Source organism: Acipenser ruthenus, chromosome 7, assembly GCF_902713425.1.
Source record: "Acipenser ruthenus chromosome 7, fAciRut3.2 maternal haplotype, whole genome shotgun sequence".
Classification (NCBI taxonomy): Eukaryota; Metazoa; Chordata; class Actinopteri; order Acipenseriformes; family Acipenseridae; genus Acipenser; species Acipenser ruthenus.
This window is the reverse complement of record NC_081195.1, coordinates 8,040,854-8,063,305: the sequence shown is the minus strand read 5'-3', so window position 1 is coordinate 8,063,305 and position 22,452 is coordinate 8,040,854. Positions and strand designations below refer to the sequence as shown.

Sequence of the window (22,452 nt, the reverse complement as noted above, 5' to 3'; positions counted from 1 at the left end):
GAAATGGCAAAACATTTAGAGCGCGGTTTGCGATTCCACTTCAGTTTTTAATTTTCTATGTTTCACAACTGACAGAATAGTTATCCAACTCGGAGGTGAATTGAAAGTACAATCAGCATTTAATCCATTCTGTTATCTTCCGTTATCTTTTTGTGATTTTGATTGTTTTTCTGTCTGGCTGCTGTCTCCCCGTGTGTACTTTTTATGTCATTGTTTGTTTGTGTTTTTACTTGAGAAATGATGTGAAACTGTTCATGATAAAGTGTAGAAGCAGCTGATTCGAAGGGTAAGAGTTTAATCACGCCAATAGTATAAAATAACATGTTTTGAAAGGCTAAGTTAATACAACTGTAAAAGGGCTTATTGCTTTACTTTTCCTGTATCCCGTAGCAATATATATTTCTACAAAATCTCATTTGGTTCAGAAATGTTCACATCGTTGCCAGCCCTGCCTACTCTGCATGTAGCTCAGGGCTGGCAAAGTTGAAAGGTCATATCTGCACATGATTGGAATGGAATGAGGAAGTCTTAGGCAGTTAGGATTCTCCAGACAAGATCAAAGCCAAGTAAAGTGTCAATAACTCCATATTGGAGAAACAGACCCCAGAAGCACTCCCAATGACTGCAAACATCATACAACAAAAAAGCAAATGTGGAAGAAATGCAATTAGTTACATTTATAGATACTTCCTTCTCTAGCTAATTAAAGATGCATTATTAAAAGCCATAATGAGCTAATAGAAGAATGGATGGGAAGCTTGGAAGAATCTCGATTTCCTGAGTGTGGGTCCGGTCTAAAAAACCTTTCGAATATAGTAAACCCTTATAAAGGTTTCCCACAGTAAAATCACAGCAAAGTGCAATAAAACACTGTAAGCATAAGCAAGCATTGTAAAGAACAGTGAGGTATGGTATAGCGTATTAATAAACATGGCAAACTATGATAAATGTATTGTATAAGCATGGGGGAAAAGCGTGGGAAAACTGCAAAAAATTAAGTGGTAAACTTTTAAAATTACACAGATTAAAAATTTAAATGCATGTTTTTTTTCCACATTTGATTCTTCCTAAGAGCACTTTTAAATTCAATTCATTTTATCACTGATTAAAAAAAAAAAGACATGTTTTTTTAAGTGTTGATGGGAAGCTCAGGCCTATTCTGTCTGTGCTCAATTAAGTTGCATTAAAAACAAGACTAGATACAGCGCTGCCAGGATTGGATGCACACATACGCTTGCTGCTCATTTGTAGATTGTTTAAAAAAACATCAGTTGCAGATACAGGTCTGTTATTGGGAGTGAGCAGAAATATAATCTTCAGGCTGCATCAGAACGATAAGAGTGGACCTCTGACCAGAGAAAAGGAGACGAAAAAACAGAGATAAAGAGAGATATGGAGAGGGAAAAGGGAGAGATACAGTATATGCAGATTAGAACAGTCAAATGAGAGAGAGAGAGAGAGAGAGAGACATTAAAAACAGATGGCCAAAAGTTTAGATATGTGTAACAAATTACATTAGGGGATATGTATTTAAAACCTTTTAGTCAAAGATACAAAAAAGTACTTTTTCAAGTTGTGAAATAAAAACAATAAAAATAACTTTAAAGTGGTTGTAGCTAAAAAAAAAAACACCTTCATAAATCGTACTCATCGTGCACCACAAAGAGTTTTGAAAGAAACAAATGCTGTCGCTCTAGCCCTAACTATAGCCCTAACCCGACTTTGACCATAACTCTAACCCTAACCCTAAGTCTAGCCCTGACCCTAGTCCTACCCCTAACTTATTATTATTATTATTATTTATTTCTTAGCAGACGCCCTTATCCAGGGCGACTTACAATTGTTACAAGATATCACATTATACATTATTTCACTTTATTTTTACATAAAATTACCCATTTAAACAGTTGGGTTTTTACTGGAACAAATCTAGGTAAAGTACCTTGCTCAAGGGTACAACAGCAGTGTCCCTCACTGGGAATTGAACCCACGACCCTCTGGTCAGGAGTCCAGAGCCTTAACCACTACTCCACACTGCTGCCCCACCACTACTCCACACTGCAGACTGTAAAATGCTGACTCTCGTTACAGGCCGTCCCTTGTTAATGTTACCAAGGTAAATTTGCAGAGCAGTTTTGTAGTTTTACCGTGCTTTAACCACTGAATTTGCTATACTTTACCATGATTTGCCATGGTTTTTATCATTTGCTTTTCCATATCTACCATGCTTGCCTGTGTGTGTGTGTGTGTGTGTGTGTGCATTTGGTCAATGCTGTCTGGCTCCCCTCTCCCAGAGCTTCAGTTTTAATTAAAGCTGAGTTGAACAGAGATAGATGTTGAACTAATGAAGACAGTAAAGGGTTTGATTTTCTGTCACTGAGTCTGACAGACAGGGTTAGCTCACAGCTGGGCACTGGGGTTTCTGCTTCACAAAACCTCCTGGGAAATCCCCCAGCCCCTCAAAAACTAAACTAATATAACCTTCCACAATATTTGCCATGGCACAATATAAGTACTGAGTTTCTGAAATCAAACCCACTACCTTCCGTATTGCAGCCCAGCTCTCTAACCACTGAGCTACTCAAACCCATTGCCTTCCACACCGCAGCTCATACTCTAACCACTGAGCTACTCAAACCCATTGCCTTCCACACCGCAGCTCATACTCTAACCACTGAGCTACTCAAACCCATTGCCTTCCACACCGCAGCTCATACTCTAACCACTGAGCTACTCAAACCCACTACCTACAAATATATCTACAAACGAAAACAACATACACATGGAATCTGAGCACAGATTTGCAATGCCAGTCTTATTCACTTATAACCAAACTTCAACAAATCTACTTTAAAAATATATATATATATATATATATATATATATATATATATATATATATATATATATATATATATATATATATATCCAGCTGTTACAACAGCTTGTCTGTCTTTGCTGGGTTATAAAACCTTTTCTGTCTTTCTCTGTAGGGTCCTAACAGTATATCTGTCTCTCTGTCTGTCTCTCCAGGGTCCTAACAGCATGTCTGTCTGTCTGTCTGTCTCCAGGGGCCTAACAGCATGTCTGTCTGTCTGTCTTTCTCCAGGGGCCTAACAGCATGTCTGTCTGTCTCTGCAGGGGCCTAACAGCATGTTCCAGGTGTTCCTGACTGGCAACAACTCTGACCACTTCATCATCTCCCCCACCTCTGTCCAAGGCCGAGCCGACATTCGCATCCGTGTGGCCGAACCTCTGGACTTTGAACGTGTCTCCAGCTACCGCTTCTCAGTGAGTACCTCGCTCCCCTCCCTGACTCCCTCCCTCACACCCTGCCCCTGGGATAGGAGCACCTCTGCAGCTACCGCTTCTAAGTGAGTACCTTGCTCCCCTCCCTGACTCCCTCCCTCACACCCTGCCCCTGGGATAGGAGCACCTCTGCAGCTACCGCTTCTAAGTGAGTACCTTGCTCCCCTCCCTGACTCCCTCCCTCACACCCTGCCCCTGGGATAGGAGCACCTCTGCAGCTACCGCTTCTAAGTGAGTACCTTGCTCCCCTCCTTGACTCCCTCCCTCACACCCTGCCCCTGGGATAGGAGCACCTCTGCAGCTACCGCTTCTAAGTGAGTACCTTGCTCCCCTCCCTGACTCCCTCCCTCACACCCTGCTCCTGGGATAGGAGCACCTCTCCAGCTACTGCTTCTCCGTGAGTATCTCACTTCCCTCCCTGACTCCCTCTCTCACACCCCTGCCCCTGGGATAGCAGCTAGCAGTTCTCAGTAATCCCTTCCCTTCCCTTCCCTCCTCTCCTCTTCCCCTCCCTCCATTATCTCCTCTTCCCCTCACTGCCCTCCCTCACACCCTCCCCTGTTACCCCTCCCACTTGGATTGGAGCGCCTCTACAGCTACCAGTTCTACCATCCTACCCACACCCTAGTCTACGAACGCAGTTACCAGTTCTCACTGATCCCCATCCTTTTTTATTTTTTTATTCTTAACTGTCTGATTTGTTCCTGCAGTTGCTGGCGAACGAGACTGCCTCCGAGCATGCTGGCTTCGCCCGCGTTCAGATCGACCTCATCAACGAAAACGATAACCGTCCCATTTTCACCAAATCACTCTACAATGCCAGCCTGTTTGAGAACACCACTGTAGGGACAGCTGTCCTGCAGGTCCTTGTAAGTACAGTACTGCCCAAACAGGGACGGAGGACATGTTTAACCTGTAAAACGTCCGCTTTGAAAATAGAAAAGACTAATCGATCATCAATCATTGAGGAAGGTCCTTTGAACCGTACTGCTTTTTTTAAATGTTAAAATAAAATATATTTTTATTCAATTGATTCTTCCTGTTTTCCTTTTTCTCAAACTTATATATATATAAAATTTGAGAAAAAGGAAAACTGCTGTGTACCAAAATGATCAATAAGAAAAAAGAAAAAAAGAAAAGGATATTTCAGGTACTTAAAAAGGTAGAATAATTGATTACAAATCAATTATCAGGACGTTTATTATTCTACCTTTTTAAGTACCTGAAATATCCTTTTCTTTTTATATATATATATATAAAAAGGATCAACCAATCGCTGAGGATGTTGCTTTGTATACACTTCCTGCACTATCTATTCTTTTATAAAACTTTTGAAGTTTGCAGTTTCCCCCCATGCTTTGCCATGGTTTTTAATATGCTGTACCATACCTCTCTGGATTTTACAATGCTTATCTATGCTGTACCATGCTTTGACAAGGTTTCCTCTAGCTGCTCTGGCATGTGTTTTGTCTTTGTTGCTCTGTATTGGAGTACGGAGATGCTGTCAGCGCAGGGTGAAATGAGTCGGGACGCGCTCCTACCTGCTCGGCTCATTAACAGATGGCACTAAATGGCAGTCTGGAAGAACGTCTGGCTTCTGTGAGAGTGTCTGCTCATTTCTAGCAGATGTTTAAATAATTCATTAAGTCGGCATTAATCAGAGTGATTGTTGTGATGACTTTCCGCTGCTGGAGTTGCAGGGCTGGGGGTGGGGGGGTGTTAACAGCACCGCAGTGTCAATTCAATCACACAGGCTACCTTTGTCTGTGGAATGAATGTCACCCTCACTAACACACTATCTAGTGACTATCTAGAAGGACGAGTGTGGCATTTTGCTATGAAAATAAAACATGAACAAGATTGCTTTGTTATGTACTGTTTATAATGTGTGTGGGAGCGTGTGGTCAAATTTGCTGTTGACTTTATTAAACATATAAAATATTCACAAGTGGTGCAACAGGAATAAAATATGATTAAAACCCATATCATGAGATCGTAAGCAGATAAAAATATTAACTATTCTAATCTCCACAAGGTCATGGAGCGACACTACCAAAGTTGGAGCTAAACTACATATTTCTGCATTGAACTTTTACTCTAAACCAGGTTTAACAAGTTACCATCTTGAGCTACGCACACACACACACACAGACCATAATGTATGCTGGCAGTCATCCCAGGTTCCCAAATCCCTTGTCCCATCTGACAAATCGAAACCTCACCTCACGGTCTGATAAGTAGTGTCCTGGGACACCAGCCCTGTCGCTGAGGCCTACCCTCTGATAAGTGCGTGTCTTCCTGCTCCCTGTTCTTTAATCACTCACTCTGAAGGAAAGCCGCAGAGGAGAGGAAACAGACGAGTGGAAGAGCCATCTACAAAGTGCTGCCCCCAGAACAATCTCTCCTTCAAGCCCACTTCACAGGACAAAGGCCTATCAAATAGTACCTCCGTACTGTAACCATTCATTCTGCCAAAAAGCACACCAGCTGTTCAAATCAGACCAAAACATGTTGCATGTACAAAAAGTGAGAAAGAAAGGATCGTTCTTATAAAGACAATAAGGGACAAGCTGCAAAAAGATAAAAAAAAGTTTGGGAAGCAATTAAAAGGACTAAATGAGAAGAGCTCTTGAAAATAAAATGGTACATTTTAATGAGGTTTAAAATTAATTGAGAAGATGAACATCGTTTCCAACAGTCTTCATCAACCCTGTTCTTTTATCTGTAAGATGTGTAGATATTTTTTCATTCATACAATGATCGGTTTCTAGATGCACTTAGAATCTACATAGCAATAATGGAATTGCAACATGTGAAAGGTTTGTTCCTATGTAGAGAACCGCAATTGTTTTTCACCCTTATTTGAATACCCATTTTTTCCTCTCCCTAGAGTGTGAATATTTACCATTGTGTCCAACAAACTGTATTAAGATTAATTGCCTGGTTCTTCATTTTCCTCTGTGCATCCACAGGCATGGAGATTTGAATATACATTAATAAATGCTGTTTTCATTGGGACCGGAGGCTCAAGGTAGCTCATATATTTCCATCTAACGTTCTGTGGCACTGTTTAGATTGCTGAGAGCGGGAAGCAGAAAAAATTGTTTAATAAAAAAATGATCAGATGATTTCCCATTTTAAATAATCAGCAAACTGTTACGGACAGCCAGGGTTGTGATGTTAGACTGCAATTGGGAGGATATAACTGGGCTGCACCTTGTCCTTTTTTATTTTTGGTGCCATGAATCCCAGAGTTATGCAGCCTAGCATGAGTCTCATGAAGTCTTGAAGAAGTGTTTACCTGCTAAGGGAGACCTATTTGTAGCTCTGAGAGACTGAATTGTAGTCTTGTCGACCCATGTGACAGACCTCCACTGCCAGAACCACAACTTTTACTGGCAGGACTACAATCAAGATGGCGGGACTGCCTTTGCTGGCAGGACTACAGTTAAGATGGCAGCACTACAATCAAGATAGCGGGACTACCTTTGCTAACAGGACTACAACCAAGATGGCAGAACCAGGACCAAGATGGCAGAACTACAACAAAGATGGTGGAATTACAACCAAGGGAGTTGAATTACAACCAAGATTGCAAAACTACCATCACAATGGCAGGTGTACACCCAAGATAGCAGAGCTATACCCCTCACTGGCAGTACTGCAGCCAAGATGGCAGGATGTTTTTTCTCCTTGGTGTTAACACTTTGGAGTAAGACGTTTGGTGACTCTCCTCCTGTGGACCGTGTTTTAAAAGTAAAATGGCAGCTTCTCAGTGAGGAATTAAATAACTTTAAAAGTAAAAAAAAAGCAAACATGTTCATTGTTTCTGCCTATTTTATACCCTTACAATTGTTGTGTTCCTCTCAGGAAACATGCTTTGCATCAAAATTGGGCACCGTGTGTTGAATAGTAGAACATTTGGCTGAGGAAGCTCTGTAAAAATGTAACCGCTCTTACAAACATTGCCATGAAACTACATTGCTTTTGTAATAATAAAATAGTTTTTCACTATAATATAGTTTGGGGGAGGGATGTCGCTGTGGAAATGGCCCTGCCCCAGGACTCTCATCTTATTATTAGACCCTGAGGGGGGTTCTTGCACCACTCAAGTCAAATGCTCTGAAGCCTTCACTAGTGTCACGAAAGCGACTGTTTATTCTTGTGTGGCAATGCCATGGGAGATTCTTCCTAAACGCTCAATTATTAAGTCTGAATGAAAAAAAAAAAAATAGTGGACAGTGTTTTTGGCTAAAACGTTTATCATAATTATGCCAAAACATTTGTCTACTTGAGTTTAATACAGCTGTACCTCGCTGTTTGTGCTGGAGAATATAACTTCTGCTTTTGCTGAATATTTAATCCACTTTGTGGTGTGGGTCCTGCTCATAGCCTGACATAAAGCATACGGTACTGATAGCCTGGGGCTGGGAGTCAGAACCTAGTTCTGCTGAATCATAGAATACTAGCTGCACAAGTGCAGTCTGCATCATAAGAAAACACACATACCCAGTCACATCAGATTCAAGTGTGACATGCATAGGGGCTGACATACAATATCATTATAGCTGGAATGAGCTGACTTGAATAAAACAGGTGTTTCATTCGATGGGCTTAAGTTAAGCTGAGTTTTTCTTTTGTATTAGCCAGGGGGGTAGGAGGCTAAGCAAACTCCAACTCTAAGAAACAGAAGGAAAAAAAACTTGACTGTAGGAATCGTTGAAGTTTCTCGTTCTTTTTCATTCTGCAGCTCTTTAAAGAGCTGTCTCTCTCTTCGCTTTCATCGATTCTGTCCCCCGGTCTGCATGTGAAAAATCAATGCTTCTCTGTGTCCCTGCTGGGTAGCCCGGAGTGGAGCAGCGGTGTAATGGAGCCTTCTCTCAGAGGGCCCCGCTTCCGACCCACTCAATAAATGGCGCTTTAAAATGCAAATGGCTTGTTGCCTCCGCTGACAGCGCCTCTCACTCCGTCGCTGAAGGGAAGCGGTTTGGAATCACAGGTGGAAACGGGCACACACTCGCTCGGGAAACATTGTCAGTCACACGCGTGGGGGGCTCACAATCACTGACACGTACAGCACAGAGGGACACTTCAGTCTGCTTGCCAAATAGTATCTTGGCATCTCTGAAAAAATAAGTCTGCTTTGAAAATATATGCAAGTGGTTTTATTATGCAGTAATACCCAATTTTCTAGGAAAAACTAATGACTGGAGGTGGGGCGTTTACCCCGCTCAGACCACTGGTTTCAGACCCTGTGTTTGCTTAAAATCTGGCATCCTTGAATAAATAACTCGACACTCTTAAATTTTGGCTGATACATTTTAATTAGCAAGACGTTTACATAATTGACGACTGCTACAGACATTTATTCAGCGCACCTTTAGAAGTTGGTATGACCAAGGAAGAAGGGGGACAAAATTATATGAAGTGGTTCATTTTTTTCTTGCAGTGGTTCTTCTGTAAAAATTTGAAATTCTCTCTTTCTTGCTTTCTTACTGACTTGAAAAAATATAAAATAATATCTTGCTCTCCTTTTGACCGAGTTGTGCATGTGTGCCATTGAGTATTGTCTGCCACCAAAGCCCCACTTCACACACGTACACACACACACGGCTTTCCTTTTCAATTCCATTTAGTTTTTAAGAGATTGATGTTTAGATGAAAAACCTAAAGACGTTAGGGACTGTGAGTGCCTGATAGACAGCCCGATCGGCCGGCCGTCAGTCATCTGCAAATATACATAATCGCTTTGCAGATAAATTGATAAGCAGAGGCTGCTACACCGGGCTTTGCGAGCATTAAAGGCAAATAAATTAGCGATCTGCGCTCAATGATTTGGAATTGCTTTTTATTGCTGCTCCGTCGCTTGCCTCTGCCTATCAGATATGAAATTCTACTTCGATTTTTAGCTGCCGGTCAGAAGGGGATGTCTGTATGTCAGTTTACAAGTTTACAGATGGTAGAATCAGTTTAGATCAAGGGCTGTTTGACTTCTCTGAGGCTGTTAGCATTATAGAGGCAGGCCGTTCTTAGCATGGGGCTGTGGGCTCCAGAAACCCCCATGGTCTGGAGAAATGTAACCCCACAGAAATGAAAAAATAAGTATTGGCACTAGAGTTTATATCTTGCACAACAATGTCATATTTTATTTTTAACATGAGCATGCTATATAAGATGCACAATAATCGTATTATTAATTATAATCGCCCACAATTGACTCTAGGGGGTCATCTTGTTTCAATATGAAACTGGGGTTTCCTAATGCCTGTTCCATCTGCATGGCCTACGATCCAATCTTCTGCAACCGGATATTACACAAAGATAAAGGATCTTGTTAAAATAACATAGTATTTGTGCCCCCCCCCCCCCAACCCCACACCCCAACCCCAGCGTAAGGTGTGTGTGTGTGTGTGTGGTAGAAGCATAATATACAAAGACTATACAACCCCTTTTAAAATTCATTTTAAGGCCGTCACTGGCGTATTTGTTTGCTTTGTTTACTCTGACAAACAGACGCCCTGATATGATTGTAGTGGTGATTGAATCAGAGGACTGAGCAGAAATCTTCAATTCAATTAGCTGATATGTCCGTAGGGTCTATACATACTTTTACACTGTAGAACTCTGTCCCAGTGTCAGAAGGAAACAAGCCTTTATCTACAAGGCATAAAGAGGTGGGCGCAGACAGTCCCTGTCAACCATCATAAGCATATGTATATATCTATTTATTTATTTATGTATTTATTTATTTTTCAAACCACCTAACAAAATTGTCTGATGTCTTGTCTCTCTTGCAGCGTCCTGTGGAGACGCGCTGTCTGTAGTTACCGGTCGGTTAGGGTGCTGATAAGTGAATGGGATGGTTTGAATAAGAAAAGGCAATGGAAAAGTCGCCGCTGTCTGAGTGGGGCTGGGTCAGCGTTCTGGTTGTTACAGATTTTTGACAGTCCGTAATTGGTTTCTTTTATGGCTTCTGTGAGAGCTTCCGACAGAAGCAATTAGGTACCCATCAATTTGAATTCAATTTTTAAATAAGAGCAACCAAAAAAAAAAAAAACACTCACATATCTTTTCCAAAGCCAAATTCACTGTTATCTGTTTGTTTGTTTCGGGTTATTGTTATTGCATACGGTGTAAAAGCAGCTGTTATTTATATTTGTGTAAACAATATAAACGAGAGGGAGCAAACGGAACGAGACACACAGAGTCAACAGTGTTGAGATTTAAGATTGTTTTCTTCTATGTACAAAAATATAGAAACAAGAAATAAAGACCTTCATTTAAATGACTTTTACCTTCAAAATGTTTTTTTTTTTTTTTTTAATTAATAGAAAATTGATCCACATTGTCAATAGTGGTAACGAAGCATGCATACTCCCACTATCACTACCATGCACACACATACTATCTTAGTAGTTCGTCTACATAGGGTGTAAACAGAGGGGTTACTATTTTGCACATTTCGTTTTTCAGAGCAGATCATTTTAGGACAGAGCAATATTGGAGAGGGTCATCTTTTTTTGCCTTAATGCCTGCACTTTGTTGATTTAATATACAAAAAATGCCCTTACTTGTATAGCAAGGTGAGGTGTACACACACGCACACACGCACACACACAGACACACAGACACACAGACAAGTCAATTTACTTGCTGGCAATCAGCGTGAATTCCAGACTCTTAAAGGCTTTATAAACTTCAATTCCTTGTTCGCACCACCGCCTGATAAAATTGCCTGCACTTAAAATGCCAGCAGATCAACCAAGAAAGCCAGCCTGCCATTAGACGCTCAAATGTACGGTAAAAATATAGACAGCGTGTGTGTGTGCGTCTGCGTTATTGGAAATGGAGATAAATGACTGACAGCTGTATTTGGCATTCGAACCCAGGCTTCTTGCTTCTTGGTTTGTTGTACACTCAATCCCAGCCTCTCCTGGACGCATTGGTGCAAGGACTCTGAAACTGGAAGAGTCTTTTATTTAAAAAAAACAAAAACATTAGAAATCAATAGTGGGTTGACAGGTCTTAATAAAGTGATGTGTGTGTGTGCGTGTGTATATATAATATATATATATATATATATATATATATATATATATATATATATATATATATATATATATATATATATATACTTAATACCCTTGAAACTCTTGACTTATTCTCGAAGAGATTCTGTTCCTTGCTGTGTTTGTTCTGAGCTTTGGCAATGAAGATGGCTATCTATATGGGGCCTTGTCACTAGAAATATCCACGTCTGTCTGTCTCCGCGCAGCTCAGGTTTACTCGCGCCGGTATCCACACATCAAAAAAAACATTATGGAACCGTCAATCACTCACCAGGCTCTCAGAGCGCCCCAAACTGAGAGGCTGCAGATTGGAAGTATCTCACTGGAGTGTCAGCTGCATTCGGCAGCGAGGGGAATTGTATTGGGGTTTGCTGTTACACTCCAGGATTCACTCAAGGAGACTTTCAGTTCTTGAACTCCGGAGCTCTACAGCTCTTAGAAGTACAGTATTGAAAGTGTGTCTGTGTAGCTCTCATCTCCTATATTGTGAAGACAAAAATGATGGTTAGGAATCAGTTATGAATATAGTGTAATTTCAATCACTAAATGAGTGTGTGCATGTGTGTGTTAGATTAATATGCTTTTAAGACAATACTATTGTGGAGGACTTTTTGCCTCAGAACAACAGTTTCAGGATGTCCTTATTGTATTGCCTTTTGAAGACTTTTGTCATTGAATTTATTTTATGGTACGGGAACAGCAAATAGTTACCTCAACAAATATATTCATCCTGTTGATTCAAACATTATTCTCAGAAGCTCTCCTGTGGCCTCAATATTGTTTTATGAATCCCCCTGATCAGGTACACAACCAACCTGCCATCTTGTCAAAGCGTTTACTCCAGTCCTTCATTAACAACAGTCACAAAACTGGAAACAAACAACTAAGTTATATATTTCAAGTTCTCTTAAGCACTCTCAATTTGTTTTGTTTCTCATTGTGTAACAGTTTGCATGATTTTCTCTCCTTTAAAAAAAACTGGAGTTAATTCAAGAATGGAGGAAACACTTTGAAATGGTCCTCTGTCTCCAGTGATGTACTATGATGGCTGCAGCACAGATGGTAGTGAAAAACCCCTGTTATGCAGACCAGAGCCTGATCCACAAGCGAGAAAACGTTTAATGCAGGAATGTTTTAGAACAGCCCCATCTCTCACAGCAGTGGTGATCCATGACCATGTGGAGAACTGCAGAATAGTAAATCTGCAGTTAATGCAAGGTCTGCCTAATGATAGCCATGCAAACTCAGAGGAGAAACAGTGGACAAACACACAACAGGTATTGCAAAGTTCTTTAATGGCCGTATTGGTGCAGAACATTATAGCCTGGAACCATCTGGCTGCGAGTGGAACAGCTGTGGGTTTGAAATGAACCATGTGATAGACTGCACTCAGCCTGCACTCTCTGAGACAGGAGCAGCTTAACAGGCAGGTAGAGGCTAATTGAGGAGGAGAGGGTAGGGGGGGGGTCATTCACTTCCTAATGAAGTGGAACCAAGTTTGTTCATAAGAAATAATAAAGGGTTAAGACTGGCAGATTAAGTTTTCCTGTATGAGTGAGCAAGTAAGGGAAATGAGTCTGAAGGACTTGCTTGCTTGTCTATTGCATTGGCATAACAACACACTTCTGTAGCACTCAAAGGAAACAGAGTTAGAAAAAAGTTTTTTAATATTTTTTTTAAGTGTTACTAAATGTCTTTCCAAGTTTTGGACACTCTTTAAAGGAGTTTGCAAAGTAACCCAAACCAATACTTTAACCCCAGTACAGAAACCTGGACCAGAGGACATTAAATGGAGATATACTTAGGACAGAGGGTAAGTAGACACTACTTCACACAGAGAGTGGTGAGGGTATTAACTAGTCATGCTGTTGATGCTGAATCACTTGGATCCTTTAATACCTGAGTTTTGAGATCAATCAGCTACAAGGAACCGGAGAAGCAATGAGGGATCAAATGCCCTCCTCTCGTTGGTATATTTTTTGATGTTTCGATGTTGGTCCGCTGTGGCCATCAATTTTTTGACCCATTTGCATTCAGATTGTGCAGGAAGGAAGGCCATTCCTCAGAGAATACCAGCCTCTAGTTTCTTCCAAGTGTTAGAAACAAAAAATCTTCAGCAACCCATCCAGTATGAAGAGGACTGGAGGCGAGAATGTGAAGGTTGCAGAGATATTATAAAACACAGTGGGGAGGTCAACTGGTACTGGAGTCATCAGGTATTATTTCTTGCTTATCTGATTCACTCTTCTATGCTTCCTTCTGTCCAGGCCACAGACGGGGACTTTGGCACCTTCGGAGCAGTCAGCTATTTCTTCAGCGATGAGCCTGATAAGTGAGTTTTTATTTTTATTTTTTTTGTTTGTTTTGGGGATACTGCAGTAAAGGCTGCAGTAAATGCTGTGGTAAGGTGTTCATTATACTACATACGATTTAGTACAGCGATTACATGGTGTTTTCAGTTATTTTGGAAACGTGTTACTCAAAGAAAGTTGTATTGCATTTTGACTGCTCCTTCTAGCAGTTGTCCTTCTGATCTCATAAAGAGACTCAATCTGGACGATTCACCTCTAAACCCTAAAGAGTCAATGTCTGGTTCTCGGTGAGTCATCAGCAGATTCTGTCCTGCAGTAGCAGATTAGCCTGGTGCCCCCTTTTCATTTCTGTTACCGTGTTTATCTATTAATATATCTCTTTTGGAATTTGCTTAGTCAAAATCCACTTATCAGCTGCATAAAATTGAACCTGCACTTAATAAAAGCGCCAACAAAATCAACAGAAATCTCATTTGGAAAAACAGATAGATAAGGATGCTGGGATTTATATTCATGTTCAACACATATAGCTGGGTCCCAATGAAGGGGACTTTCTATCTTTTCGTGTTGCATACCTTTCTATGTTATGATGATGAAAAAAACGGCCCCCCTCAGTGCATTACAGTCAAACCCCTCTGTACTGAATGGTCAATAACATTTAAGGATAGCTGTACTTAACAGCAACGAATAACACGGTCATCATTCACGACAATGTGGTTAATGTTTAATACATGTAGAATCTGCACACACACTCTCCTCCGAAATGGGACCGTTGAGAAATCATTCACACTATAGCACGTGGGGGTGAAGTCCACATAAACCAGTGATATAAGTATGTTAACCAAGACATTTCAGTATTGAAGACATTGAGAAATACTTAGTCACAATAGTATAGTCGAGGGTAAATGATTCTAATTTGGGGAATGTGGAGTTTACACACTTCTCATTTAATAAAGCATGGACTCACTCCTACTCTTCTGTGATAAGCAAATCCTGGCTATACCAGGGGTTGAAGCTAAGGCATATACAAATGTATTATATAAAGCGAATCTGGTGCATCACAACTAACATGTACCATGGACACCAAAAGGTTTAGTATATCGACTTTTCTTTGGTATACAGACTGTCTAGTCATAGTGTTTGTCATTGAATTGTATTAGAATTGCATTAGTGTTTCTTTATGTGGGTTCCTCACCGTGGTGCCTCTCTGCTCCCCAGGTTTTCTATTGACAAGGACTCCGGTCAGGTGACCCTGATGGGACGGCTGGATTTCGAGCTGGCTCAGCGCTACACCCTGACAGTGATCGCACGGGACGGGGGTGGGGAGGAAACCACAAGCCGGCTGCGGGTCAACGTGCTGGACGTCAATGACAATACCCCCACCTTCCAGAAAGAGGGGTACCTGGGGTCTGTGCGGGAGAACGAGCCAACGACTGTGCAGGTCACCCGACTCCGAGTGAGTGCACCTGCAGAGACCAGCCACGCTCCCCCTCTGTTTCTCTGTCGCTCTTCCTTCTATCAGTCAATATACCCTTATAAAAGACATAAGTAAGTGTAAAGAGGCGTTCCCACGTGACGCGGCGCACATGTTGCCGCAGACCTCTGTTCACACCGAACGCGGAGGGGAAAGTCAGTGGGAGCTCTGTTACGTCACTGCTGCATGTGGTGACTTTTGGTTGTCAAGCAACAAACAGTCAATGCCAGCAGGAAGGGAAAATTCTGTATAAAAAGAGGACACAAAGCTTAGTAAAAAATAAATAAATAAATAAATTTCAAGTAATGAGGGAAACATTATATATTTTTTTATAAAATCTAATTTTAACCCCCCACACACACCACCATAATCCCACCACACCATTTTAATCCCCCCACAATTACCCAAAATATCAGGCTATTGTGTTGTTTAAAATAAAAGAAATACATGTTGCTTTTAAAAATTGCGATATTATCTTTATTTCTTTGTGAGTTTTGTCTGGTTTGCTGGGTAAAGGCAAAGAGACTGTGAGTTAAAGGCATCATTATACATTGATATTATTGAGCACTATCATATACACATGATTAAAAAATGCAACTACGGGGAAACTGTAAAAGCAGCAGCAATCAGTGGTACTGTGCATCTGATGACACAATACCTGGAACAATGAACAGCAAACAAAGAGAACTGAGATCACCCTGCTCTACCGGAGAAAGAAAAAAAATGTTAGATCGTTGTGGGTCCATGACATCCTCAAGAAAAGAAAAAGGTACAGCGAGTATCATCGGCTGATGAGGAGCTCCGGTTTGATGAAGGCAGATTTCAAACCTACTTAATGTTGTATTATACAACTCTGGAAAATCTGAAATTAGAACCACAAGCTTTTCCTCCATTTTTATTTTTTAAATAGTTTTTTTTTATTTCTTCCTCGCAAAGGAACCTCCTACTTTCCCCTGATTTGGCTGCTGGTAATTTACATCACGTCATTACCCCTGACTTCTGACTGGACTATTTGTCATTCTTTTCTGAAAGTTCAGTTCCAGTCAAAGTGTACAGCGAGTTAGTCATTCTACATTTATTATGGCAAAAGTAAAGTATAGTTCAAGTGTGGTAAAGAACACTGAAAGACTAGTAAAGAGTAGTGAGCCTTAAATCTTCAAGTTTTGTAAGGATTCACCAACAGTATTAACAATTATAATAATCATAATTAATGACTCTGTATGAATATTGATTACAGGCATCCCAAAAAGCAATTACTGTTGTTTTTATAACCCTGCATTCAAATTGCTTTGAAATGGGCTCAATGGTTGGGTTATTTCATCCCATTAAACAATGGTGACCTTAAACGGTCTCATTATTAATATAGGCTTTCTGAATAATGTCAGCCCGCACTGTGATCTGCAGTCTCAGCATTTTCCTCTGAAGCATGGCCAGCGCTAAAACAACACAAGAAACAGGGAAAAAACAGCTTTTCTCTCTTTCCATCTCCTTACTCCTTTATCATTTCCATAGCATTTGCACTCTTTTTCTATACAATGGGGTTCTTTGACAGTTGCCCTAAGTTTAAATATCCCATAGCTAACGATATACATTGTAGACTCCGATTACCACTACTCTCAGACTACCTTACCCAATATAACATTAGGTAGTCCAAGATTAAGGCCTTTGAAACTGCCCATATAAGGTTAAGCTTATAAACTTCAATTCGAAGGAGGTAGTAGACTGTTATTGACAAAAGATAAATAGACTAAATAATTCAGTTCAATTGTAATACCCCTTTCTTTTCCACACTGCTCATCTCTTCCCTCTCTTTTTCCCCCTCACACTCCCCTTCTCTTTTGTTTTCCCTTTTCTTCTCTCACTATCATCCTTCTCTCTTCCGCTCTCACCCCTTCTTTTTCTCTCCCTTCTCTCCTTTTTCCATCTTCTACCTCTATCTCACTCCCTTCCCTTCTCCTGTTACTTTTTTGCCTTTGTTCTTTCTTTCCTCTCTTTCCTTCTCTCCTCTCTCTCTGATATCCCAGGAGACAGGTCTTTATGTCACACGGTATTTAGCAACCCTCACACCTGGAGAAAGAAAGAATTAAATGAAACATCTGCTCAAAACAAACAGAGGAAACAGGAGAAGCAGGAATTATTTAAAAAAGAGCCGACAGCAGCATCTTCCAACAAACGATTTAGCAGCGGAGAGGGGTTCATAATTAAAAAAATAGATAAATAGAAGAAAGAAAAGCTATTTTGTTTTGTATTGATCCTAATTGAGTGTATTTATCTCTACTTAAAACTACTGGAGGGAGGAAGTCCTTACAGGGCAATATTTGTTTTTTGTTGTTTTTATTTCAAAAGTGTCTTAGAAGTTTGGACTTAATCTATTGCAGTTGGTTTTTGTACATGTAACCCCCTGTTCCTTATCCTGGATCAGCGGGTGTTCACATTGCTAAACCAATTGCCTCATCTCACCCGCACCAGACCTAGCTGTTACCAAGCTACTGAACCCCAGAGATGAGGGCACAGCTTGTGAAGTCTTTGTCTGGACTAGAGGAACCAAACCAGTAGTGTAATGAGATGAACTACCCCAGCCATAGTCAAGCCAATCCCCAGCCAAGATCTGCAGCTCAGTGCAGACAGGATTCGAACCAGACTAGCATGACTCTCCCTGGACAATACCAAACTGGACATCAGTGACTTGGTAGCACTGGCTGCTTTGGTTAGATAGCAGGAATGCTGATCTTCAGTCCTCTTGAGTTTGTACGCAGGTTGCTGAGTTGAGGTGACATTCAAATGAGGCATTTAAAATAGGAGAGAAAATGGGTAAAATATGAATTGGGGTGACCATTACCTACATTATATATTCGGTCATGTACACTACCATGGAGTTGTATGTGTGTGTTTGGAAAGGGTAAAGGTTGTCAGATTATTTTGATAATTGATTTCTCAGGTCAGTTTCGGCTGGTGTGTAATGATTAGCATATAGTTATTGTTTCTCTCTCGATCCCAGGCTACAGATGACGACTCCCCACCCAATAACCAGATCACCTACACCCTCACATCAGCCACTACCTTCCAGAGCTACTTCGACATCTCTGTCATCGAGGGCTATGGAGGTCAGGACCACCCCCCCCACCCCCCCTGCCACTGCTGCTGCTGCTTCTGCTTCTGTCATTCATTTGGGCTTTCTGCCTTATGACATTTTCAATTCAAATAGAAACTTCAATGAAAATGACAAGATGGACTTGCAGTGTTTTAATATCTTTACTTTTGCTTAAGATCATAATGACTAACTGACTGGGATTTTTTTTTAAGTAATAGTATAATATTTTGACAACTTTTCCACGTGAAATTAGGGTTAAATATAGTCTTTACTGTATTTGTAGCCATTCCCTTTAACTGAACCATTACCCCAACACCATAGCCAGCCCCTGACCCCTCTCTTCTCCCTCTCTCTCTCTCTCTCCGTGTCAGTGATCAGTGTGACACGCCCCCTGAATTACGAGCTGGTTCCGGGCGGAATCATTTACCTTACCGTCATGGCAAAGGATGCTGGGAATCCGCCCCTGAACAGCACGGTTCCTGTCACCATTGAGGTCTTTGTAAGTACAGACACTTCACAGCACAAATAACGTAGTAGTTTCTTGTGTGCATGCTTTTTTTGCATTTTCCCTTTGCAGTTTGTCAGTAGGGTTATGGTTAGAGTTAGATTTAGGGTTAGGTTTGGAGTTAGGGTTAGAGTTAGGGTTAGGACAGGGGTGATTCTTTGCTAACCCACTCTACAAGAAACTTTTATTCACAATCTCGTAGCCCCCTTTTGATTGAGGCATTTTGATTTACGAGCATATGACCCTGAATATGTGCACGCATTGCTCTAGATACAGTAACCTTTTACTGCAGGGCTTTTTGCATTTGTTAGAACTTTGTGTTCAGCACTGATGAAGGCATAAGCCCAAACTTTTTGCAGTCATGGCTGAGGGCGATATTTCCAATCCCTGTAATTAACTCCTTGCTTTACCATATGAGAAATAATCAACTTGAGAGTGCTTAAGAGACCTTCAATTATATTAATCAGGAGGTAATCACAGACTGGACTGCTCGCTTTAAAAATAATTGTTTTACTTGGATCAAGACACTTGCAAGCTCTGCAGATTTATTAAAATAACTTCCCAATGTTCTGGAATTATGAATTTCATCTAGGTTAATTTTACTGTAATCTAGTGCTTCTGCCTCAGAGCAATGCCATGCTTTACACCGGAGTTCAGAACTGAAAAATTGCAACAAAACTGGGAAAAAAGACAAATATTTGGCAACGCTCAGCCTGATTCCCCAAAGGTTTAAGATCTTAAAATTGTTTCCCCGTGAGCGTTGCAGGTTTTTTTCTATTGGCGTCTCCTAAAGGTTCATAGAAACAAGTGAGCTGAATAAAGGCCAGTAGCCAGAGTTGCTGTATGCTGTCTTCCCAGGAGTCAGGTGCCCTTTTTAAGCTGCCCTGGCTCCTGCCAGATTCTTCCTGCTTTTGTTTGGCAGAGGTCCAGGGCTTTCAGTTGTTTCATTTATGTTGTCTTTATCCTACATTCATTCAGCCCTGGTGGAAAGGTTTGAATTTCTACACAGCTTTCTAATCACCTTATTAAGCCTGGATTCACTGTCACAGTGTTGCTGTGAGGATTACCTTTGTACCATGTCTGAAATAAAAAGACGTAGGCTTGAGAAAACAAAACCAGCATGAAGCAGAGAGACTCTGGGTAATATTGAACTGCAGTAGAGTACTGGGACTTCATTTGCAGTTCCAGTGCTGCAGTACCTTTTTTTTTTTTTCTTGACCTGAGCTTGCCTGTGCACACATATAAAAAGTTTCCCACATAAAATTTGAGCAAGATATTCACGTACAGACTAGTGCCCCTTAACTGAACCATCACAATTTGTTTTAAGAGTATTAAGTAGTATTGACCAGGCCTGACCCTGCTGCTGCTGCTGAGCTGATCACAATCCAAGGTGGTGTAAGTGCAGGGGACCCCTTCAAACGAAAGTGGGCTGAGACCACCAAAACTCAACCCTCGAACCTCTCACCCTCCGCCCAAGCCACGAGATGGAACATGACATTTTGATAATGTACGACCTGTTCTGGAATCGAACCTTGAGCTAGTAAAAGCCCTCCCCCAACCATACTGTGCTTTTCCGTGGTTTAACAGGATTTTACTGCTGGATAACTGACCGCAGCAACTGTTGGGTGTTCCAAAGATGAGCACCCTTAAGTACAAATCAGTAATCTAGTAATGACCTGAATGATTTTGCGGGTATGAAGATATTTATTAAATGTATTTATAGGTTATGTTTTGGTCCAGATCACTTAGGCTGCCATTTTAAAGCGGATTTTGAGTTTCTTAAATCCTGTTAGCTTTTAGAGGGCATCAATCACAGGATAATGACCTTTCTACTTGGATCCTGATCGGCCAAAACGATCCCTGAGGTTTATAATGGGCTTTTCTACACCAGGGTATACCGCAAGGTTAGCCTTCTTTCATAATACGCTATGCATAATACATTGCAAAGGCACTGTGTGTATACATCATGTTTTAAGTATGAGCTGTACTGCATGACACATCTTAATTGCAGGTGCTCACAGTACACAAGCGTTAGGTTTCATGTGCAGTCAGTTTGTGGTTTTGTTCTGGACAGTCTCTCATCCTAAACTTCTGTGATGATTACAGAATTTCACATCCTGTATTACTTACCCCCCACCCCCACCCCCACCCCCCGCACTGTAAAGACTGCGTGTCTGACACAGTTAATGATCAGGGCACGGTTTATTACGCCTCTGCTAGTAAACGACTAGGAGAACATGGTCCTTAATTACCAGGATAATGGATAGTTGTTCTGTCCTTCTTAAGGACTGATGGCCAAGGTTTATATACTGCATACCTTTCCTTCTCCCTTATTAGCACTGGCAACATTATCACTGGGTACCTTTTAAAGCAGTTGCTAACCAAGACTAATCATCAGTTTTATTGGCAACATTTTTGGTTGTTTTTTTCCCTTGCTTTTATATGGAATATATGGAATATGTGTGATTGGTACTTGTTCTGTGGTGTCTGCTGAGAGCAAATTAGCTGATTAGCTGCATTCAAACCCTGCCCCCGCAGGTGAAGGGCAGGGGAGGCTAGTGAATTAAGCTGCTGTCTGTGCCACCTAGCCCTCATCCTATTGTGTTTCTTTTTATTCTTTCACGCAGGATGAAAACGATAACCCTCCCACCTTCAGCCAGCCTTCGTATGTCATCACTGTGCCTGAAAACATCATTGCGGGTATGTTTGGCTTTCTGGAGTGAGGAAATCAAAGACAATGGAGTGGCACCAAATGAACGTGGTCATAACGCTGAACACTCGATTTATAAATTCGTAGCCATAACTTAAAAGATATTCATCTGTGTTGAAATTAAATAGACAAAACATTTGTCTGCTCGACAGTGTAGTTTCCTATTGTCCCTTGTTGAATCCTCTCTCCTTGTCTCTCTCGTCCCTGCTCCCTCTTCCCACTCCCTTTCTCCCTGTCTCTCTCCAGGTGCCACTGTCCTGTTTGTCAATGCCACGGATTTGGACGCATCTCGTGAGTTCGGGCAGGCGTCTCTCATCTACTCCCTGGAGGGATCCTCGCAGTTCCGCCTCAACACTCGCTCAGGTACAGTGGGGCGAGCCTGGCCTGGCCTGCCCTTATAAAACAGACAAAGCACAGTGAAGGTATGGTAAAGCAAAGTGAAGCATTATAAAGCACAGAAGCACAGAGAGGTATGGTAAAGCATAGTGAAGCATTGTAAAGCACAGAGGTGTGGTAAAGCATAGCGAAGCATTGTAAAGCACAGAAGCACAAAAAGGTATGGTAAAGCATAGCAAAACATTGTAAAGCACACAGAGGTATTGTTGAGCATTTCAGAATCTAGCCCTATGGTCCCCATACCCAAAACGTATTTGAAGGTGTTTTTTTCAAAATCTGTGTTTAAGAATAAAATAACGTGATATTCCTGAAACTGTTCTATAATCTTTAAATGCGTACATCATGCAGACCTGTATTAATAAAATGTTATGCAGCCTTTATGAGGCTAAGGGACTTTTTAAAGCTATTTGTTATATTGATACTGGTGCAAGCGATTCTGGAGGCATGATGTCATGCTGCAGTAACTCCAGGCAGCAACCTTTTCCTGGTAACACCTCCGATTACCCTTGGGATATCTGCTGCTGCATTCCCATCTCCAGCGTAGCTCACCTGAAGAGAATGGAAAGTGCCAGAGTGTTAATTAGCA

General features: G+C 41.2%; 1 protein-coding gene across 1 annotated transcript in view; it reads left to right on the top strand.

Moving 5' to 3' along the window:
- Positions 1-22,452, top strand: part of LOC117415382 (cadherin-23-like) — a 185,392-nt gene that overhangs the window by 87,659 nt on the left and 75,281 nt on the right. The window contains exons 13-20 of the mRNA XM_059026260.1: positions 3,142-3,291; positions 4,020-4,178; positions 13,646-13,710; positions 14,909-15,146; positions 18,163-18,268; positions 18,627-18,754; positions 21,388-21,460; positions 21,717-21,833. Coding sequence (XP_058882243.1) covers positions 3,142-3,291; positions 4,020-4,178; positions 13,646-13,710; positions 14,909-15,146; positions 18,163-18,268; positions 18,627-18,754; positions 21,388-21,460; positions 21,717-21,833 — 1,036 coding nt within the window. The remainder of the gene's footprint in view (positions 1-3,141; positions 3,292-4,019; positions 4,179-13,645; positions 13,711-14,908; positions 15,147-18,162; positions 18,269-18,626; positions 18,755-21,387; positions 21,461-21,716; positions 21,834-22,452) is intronic.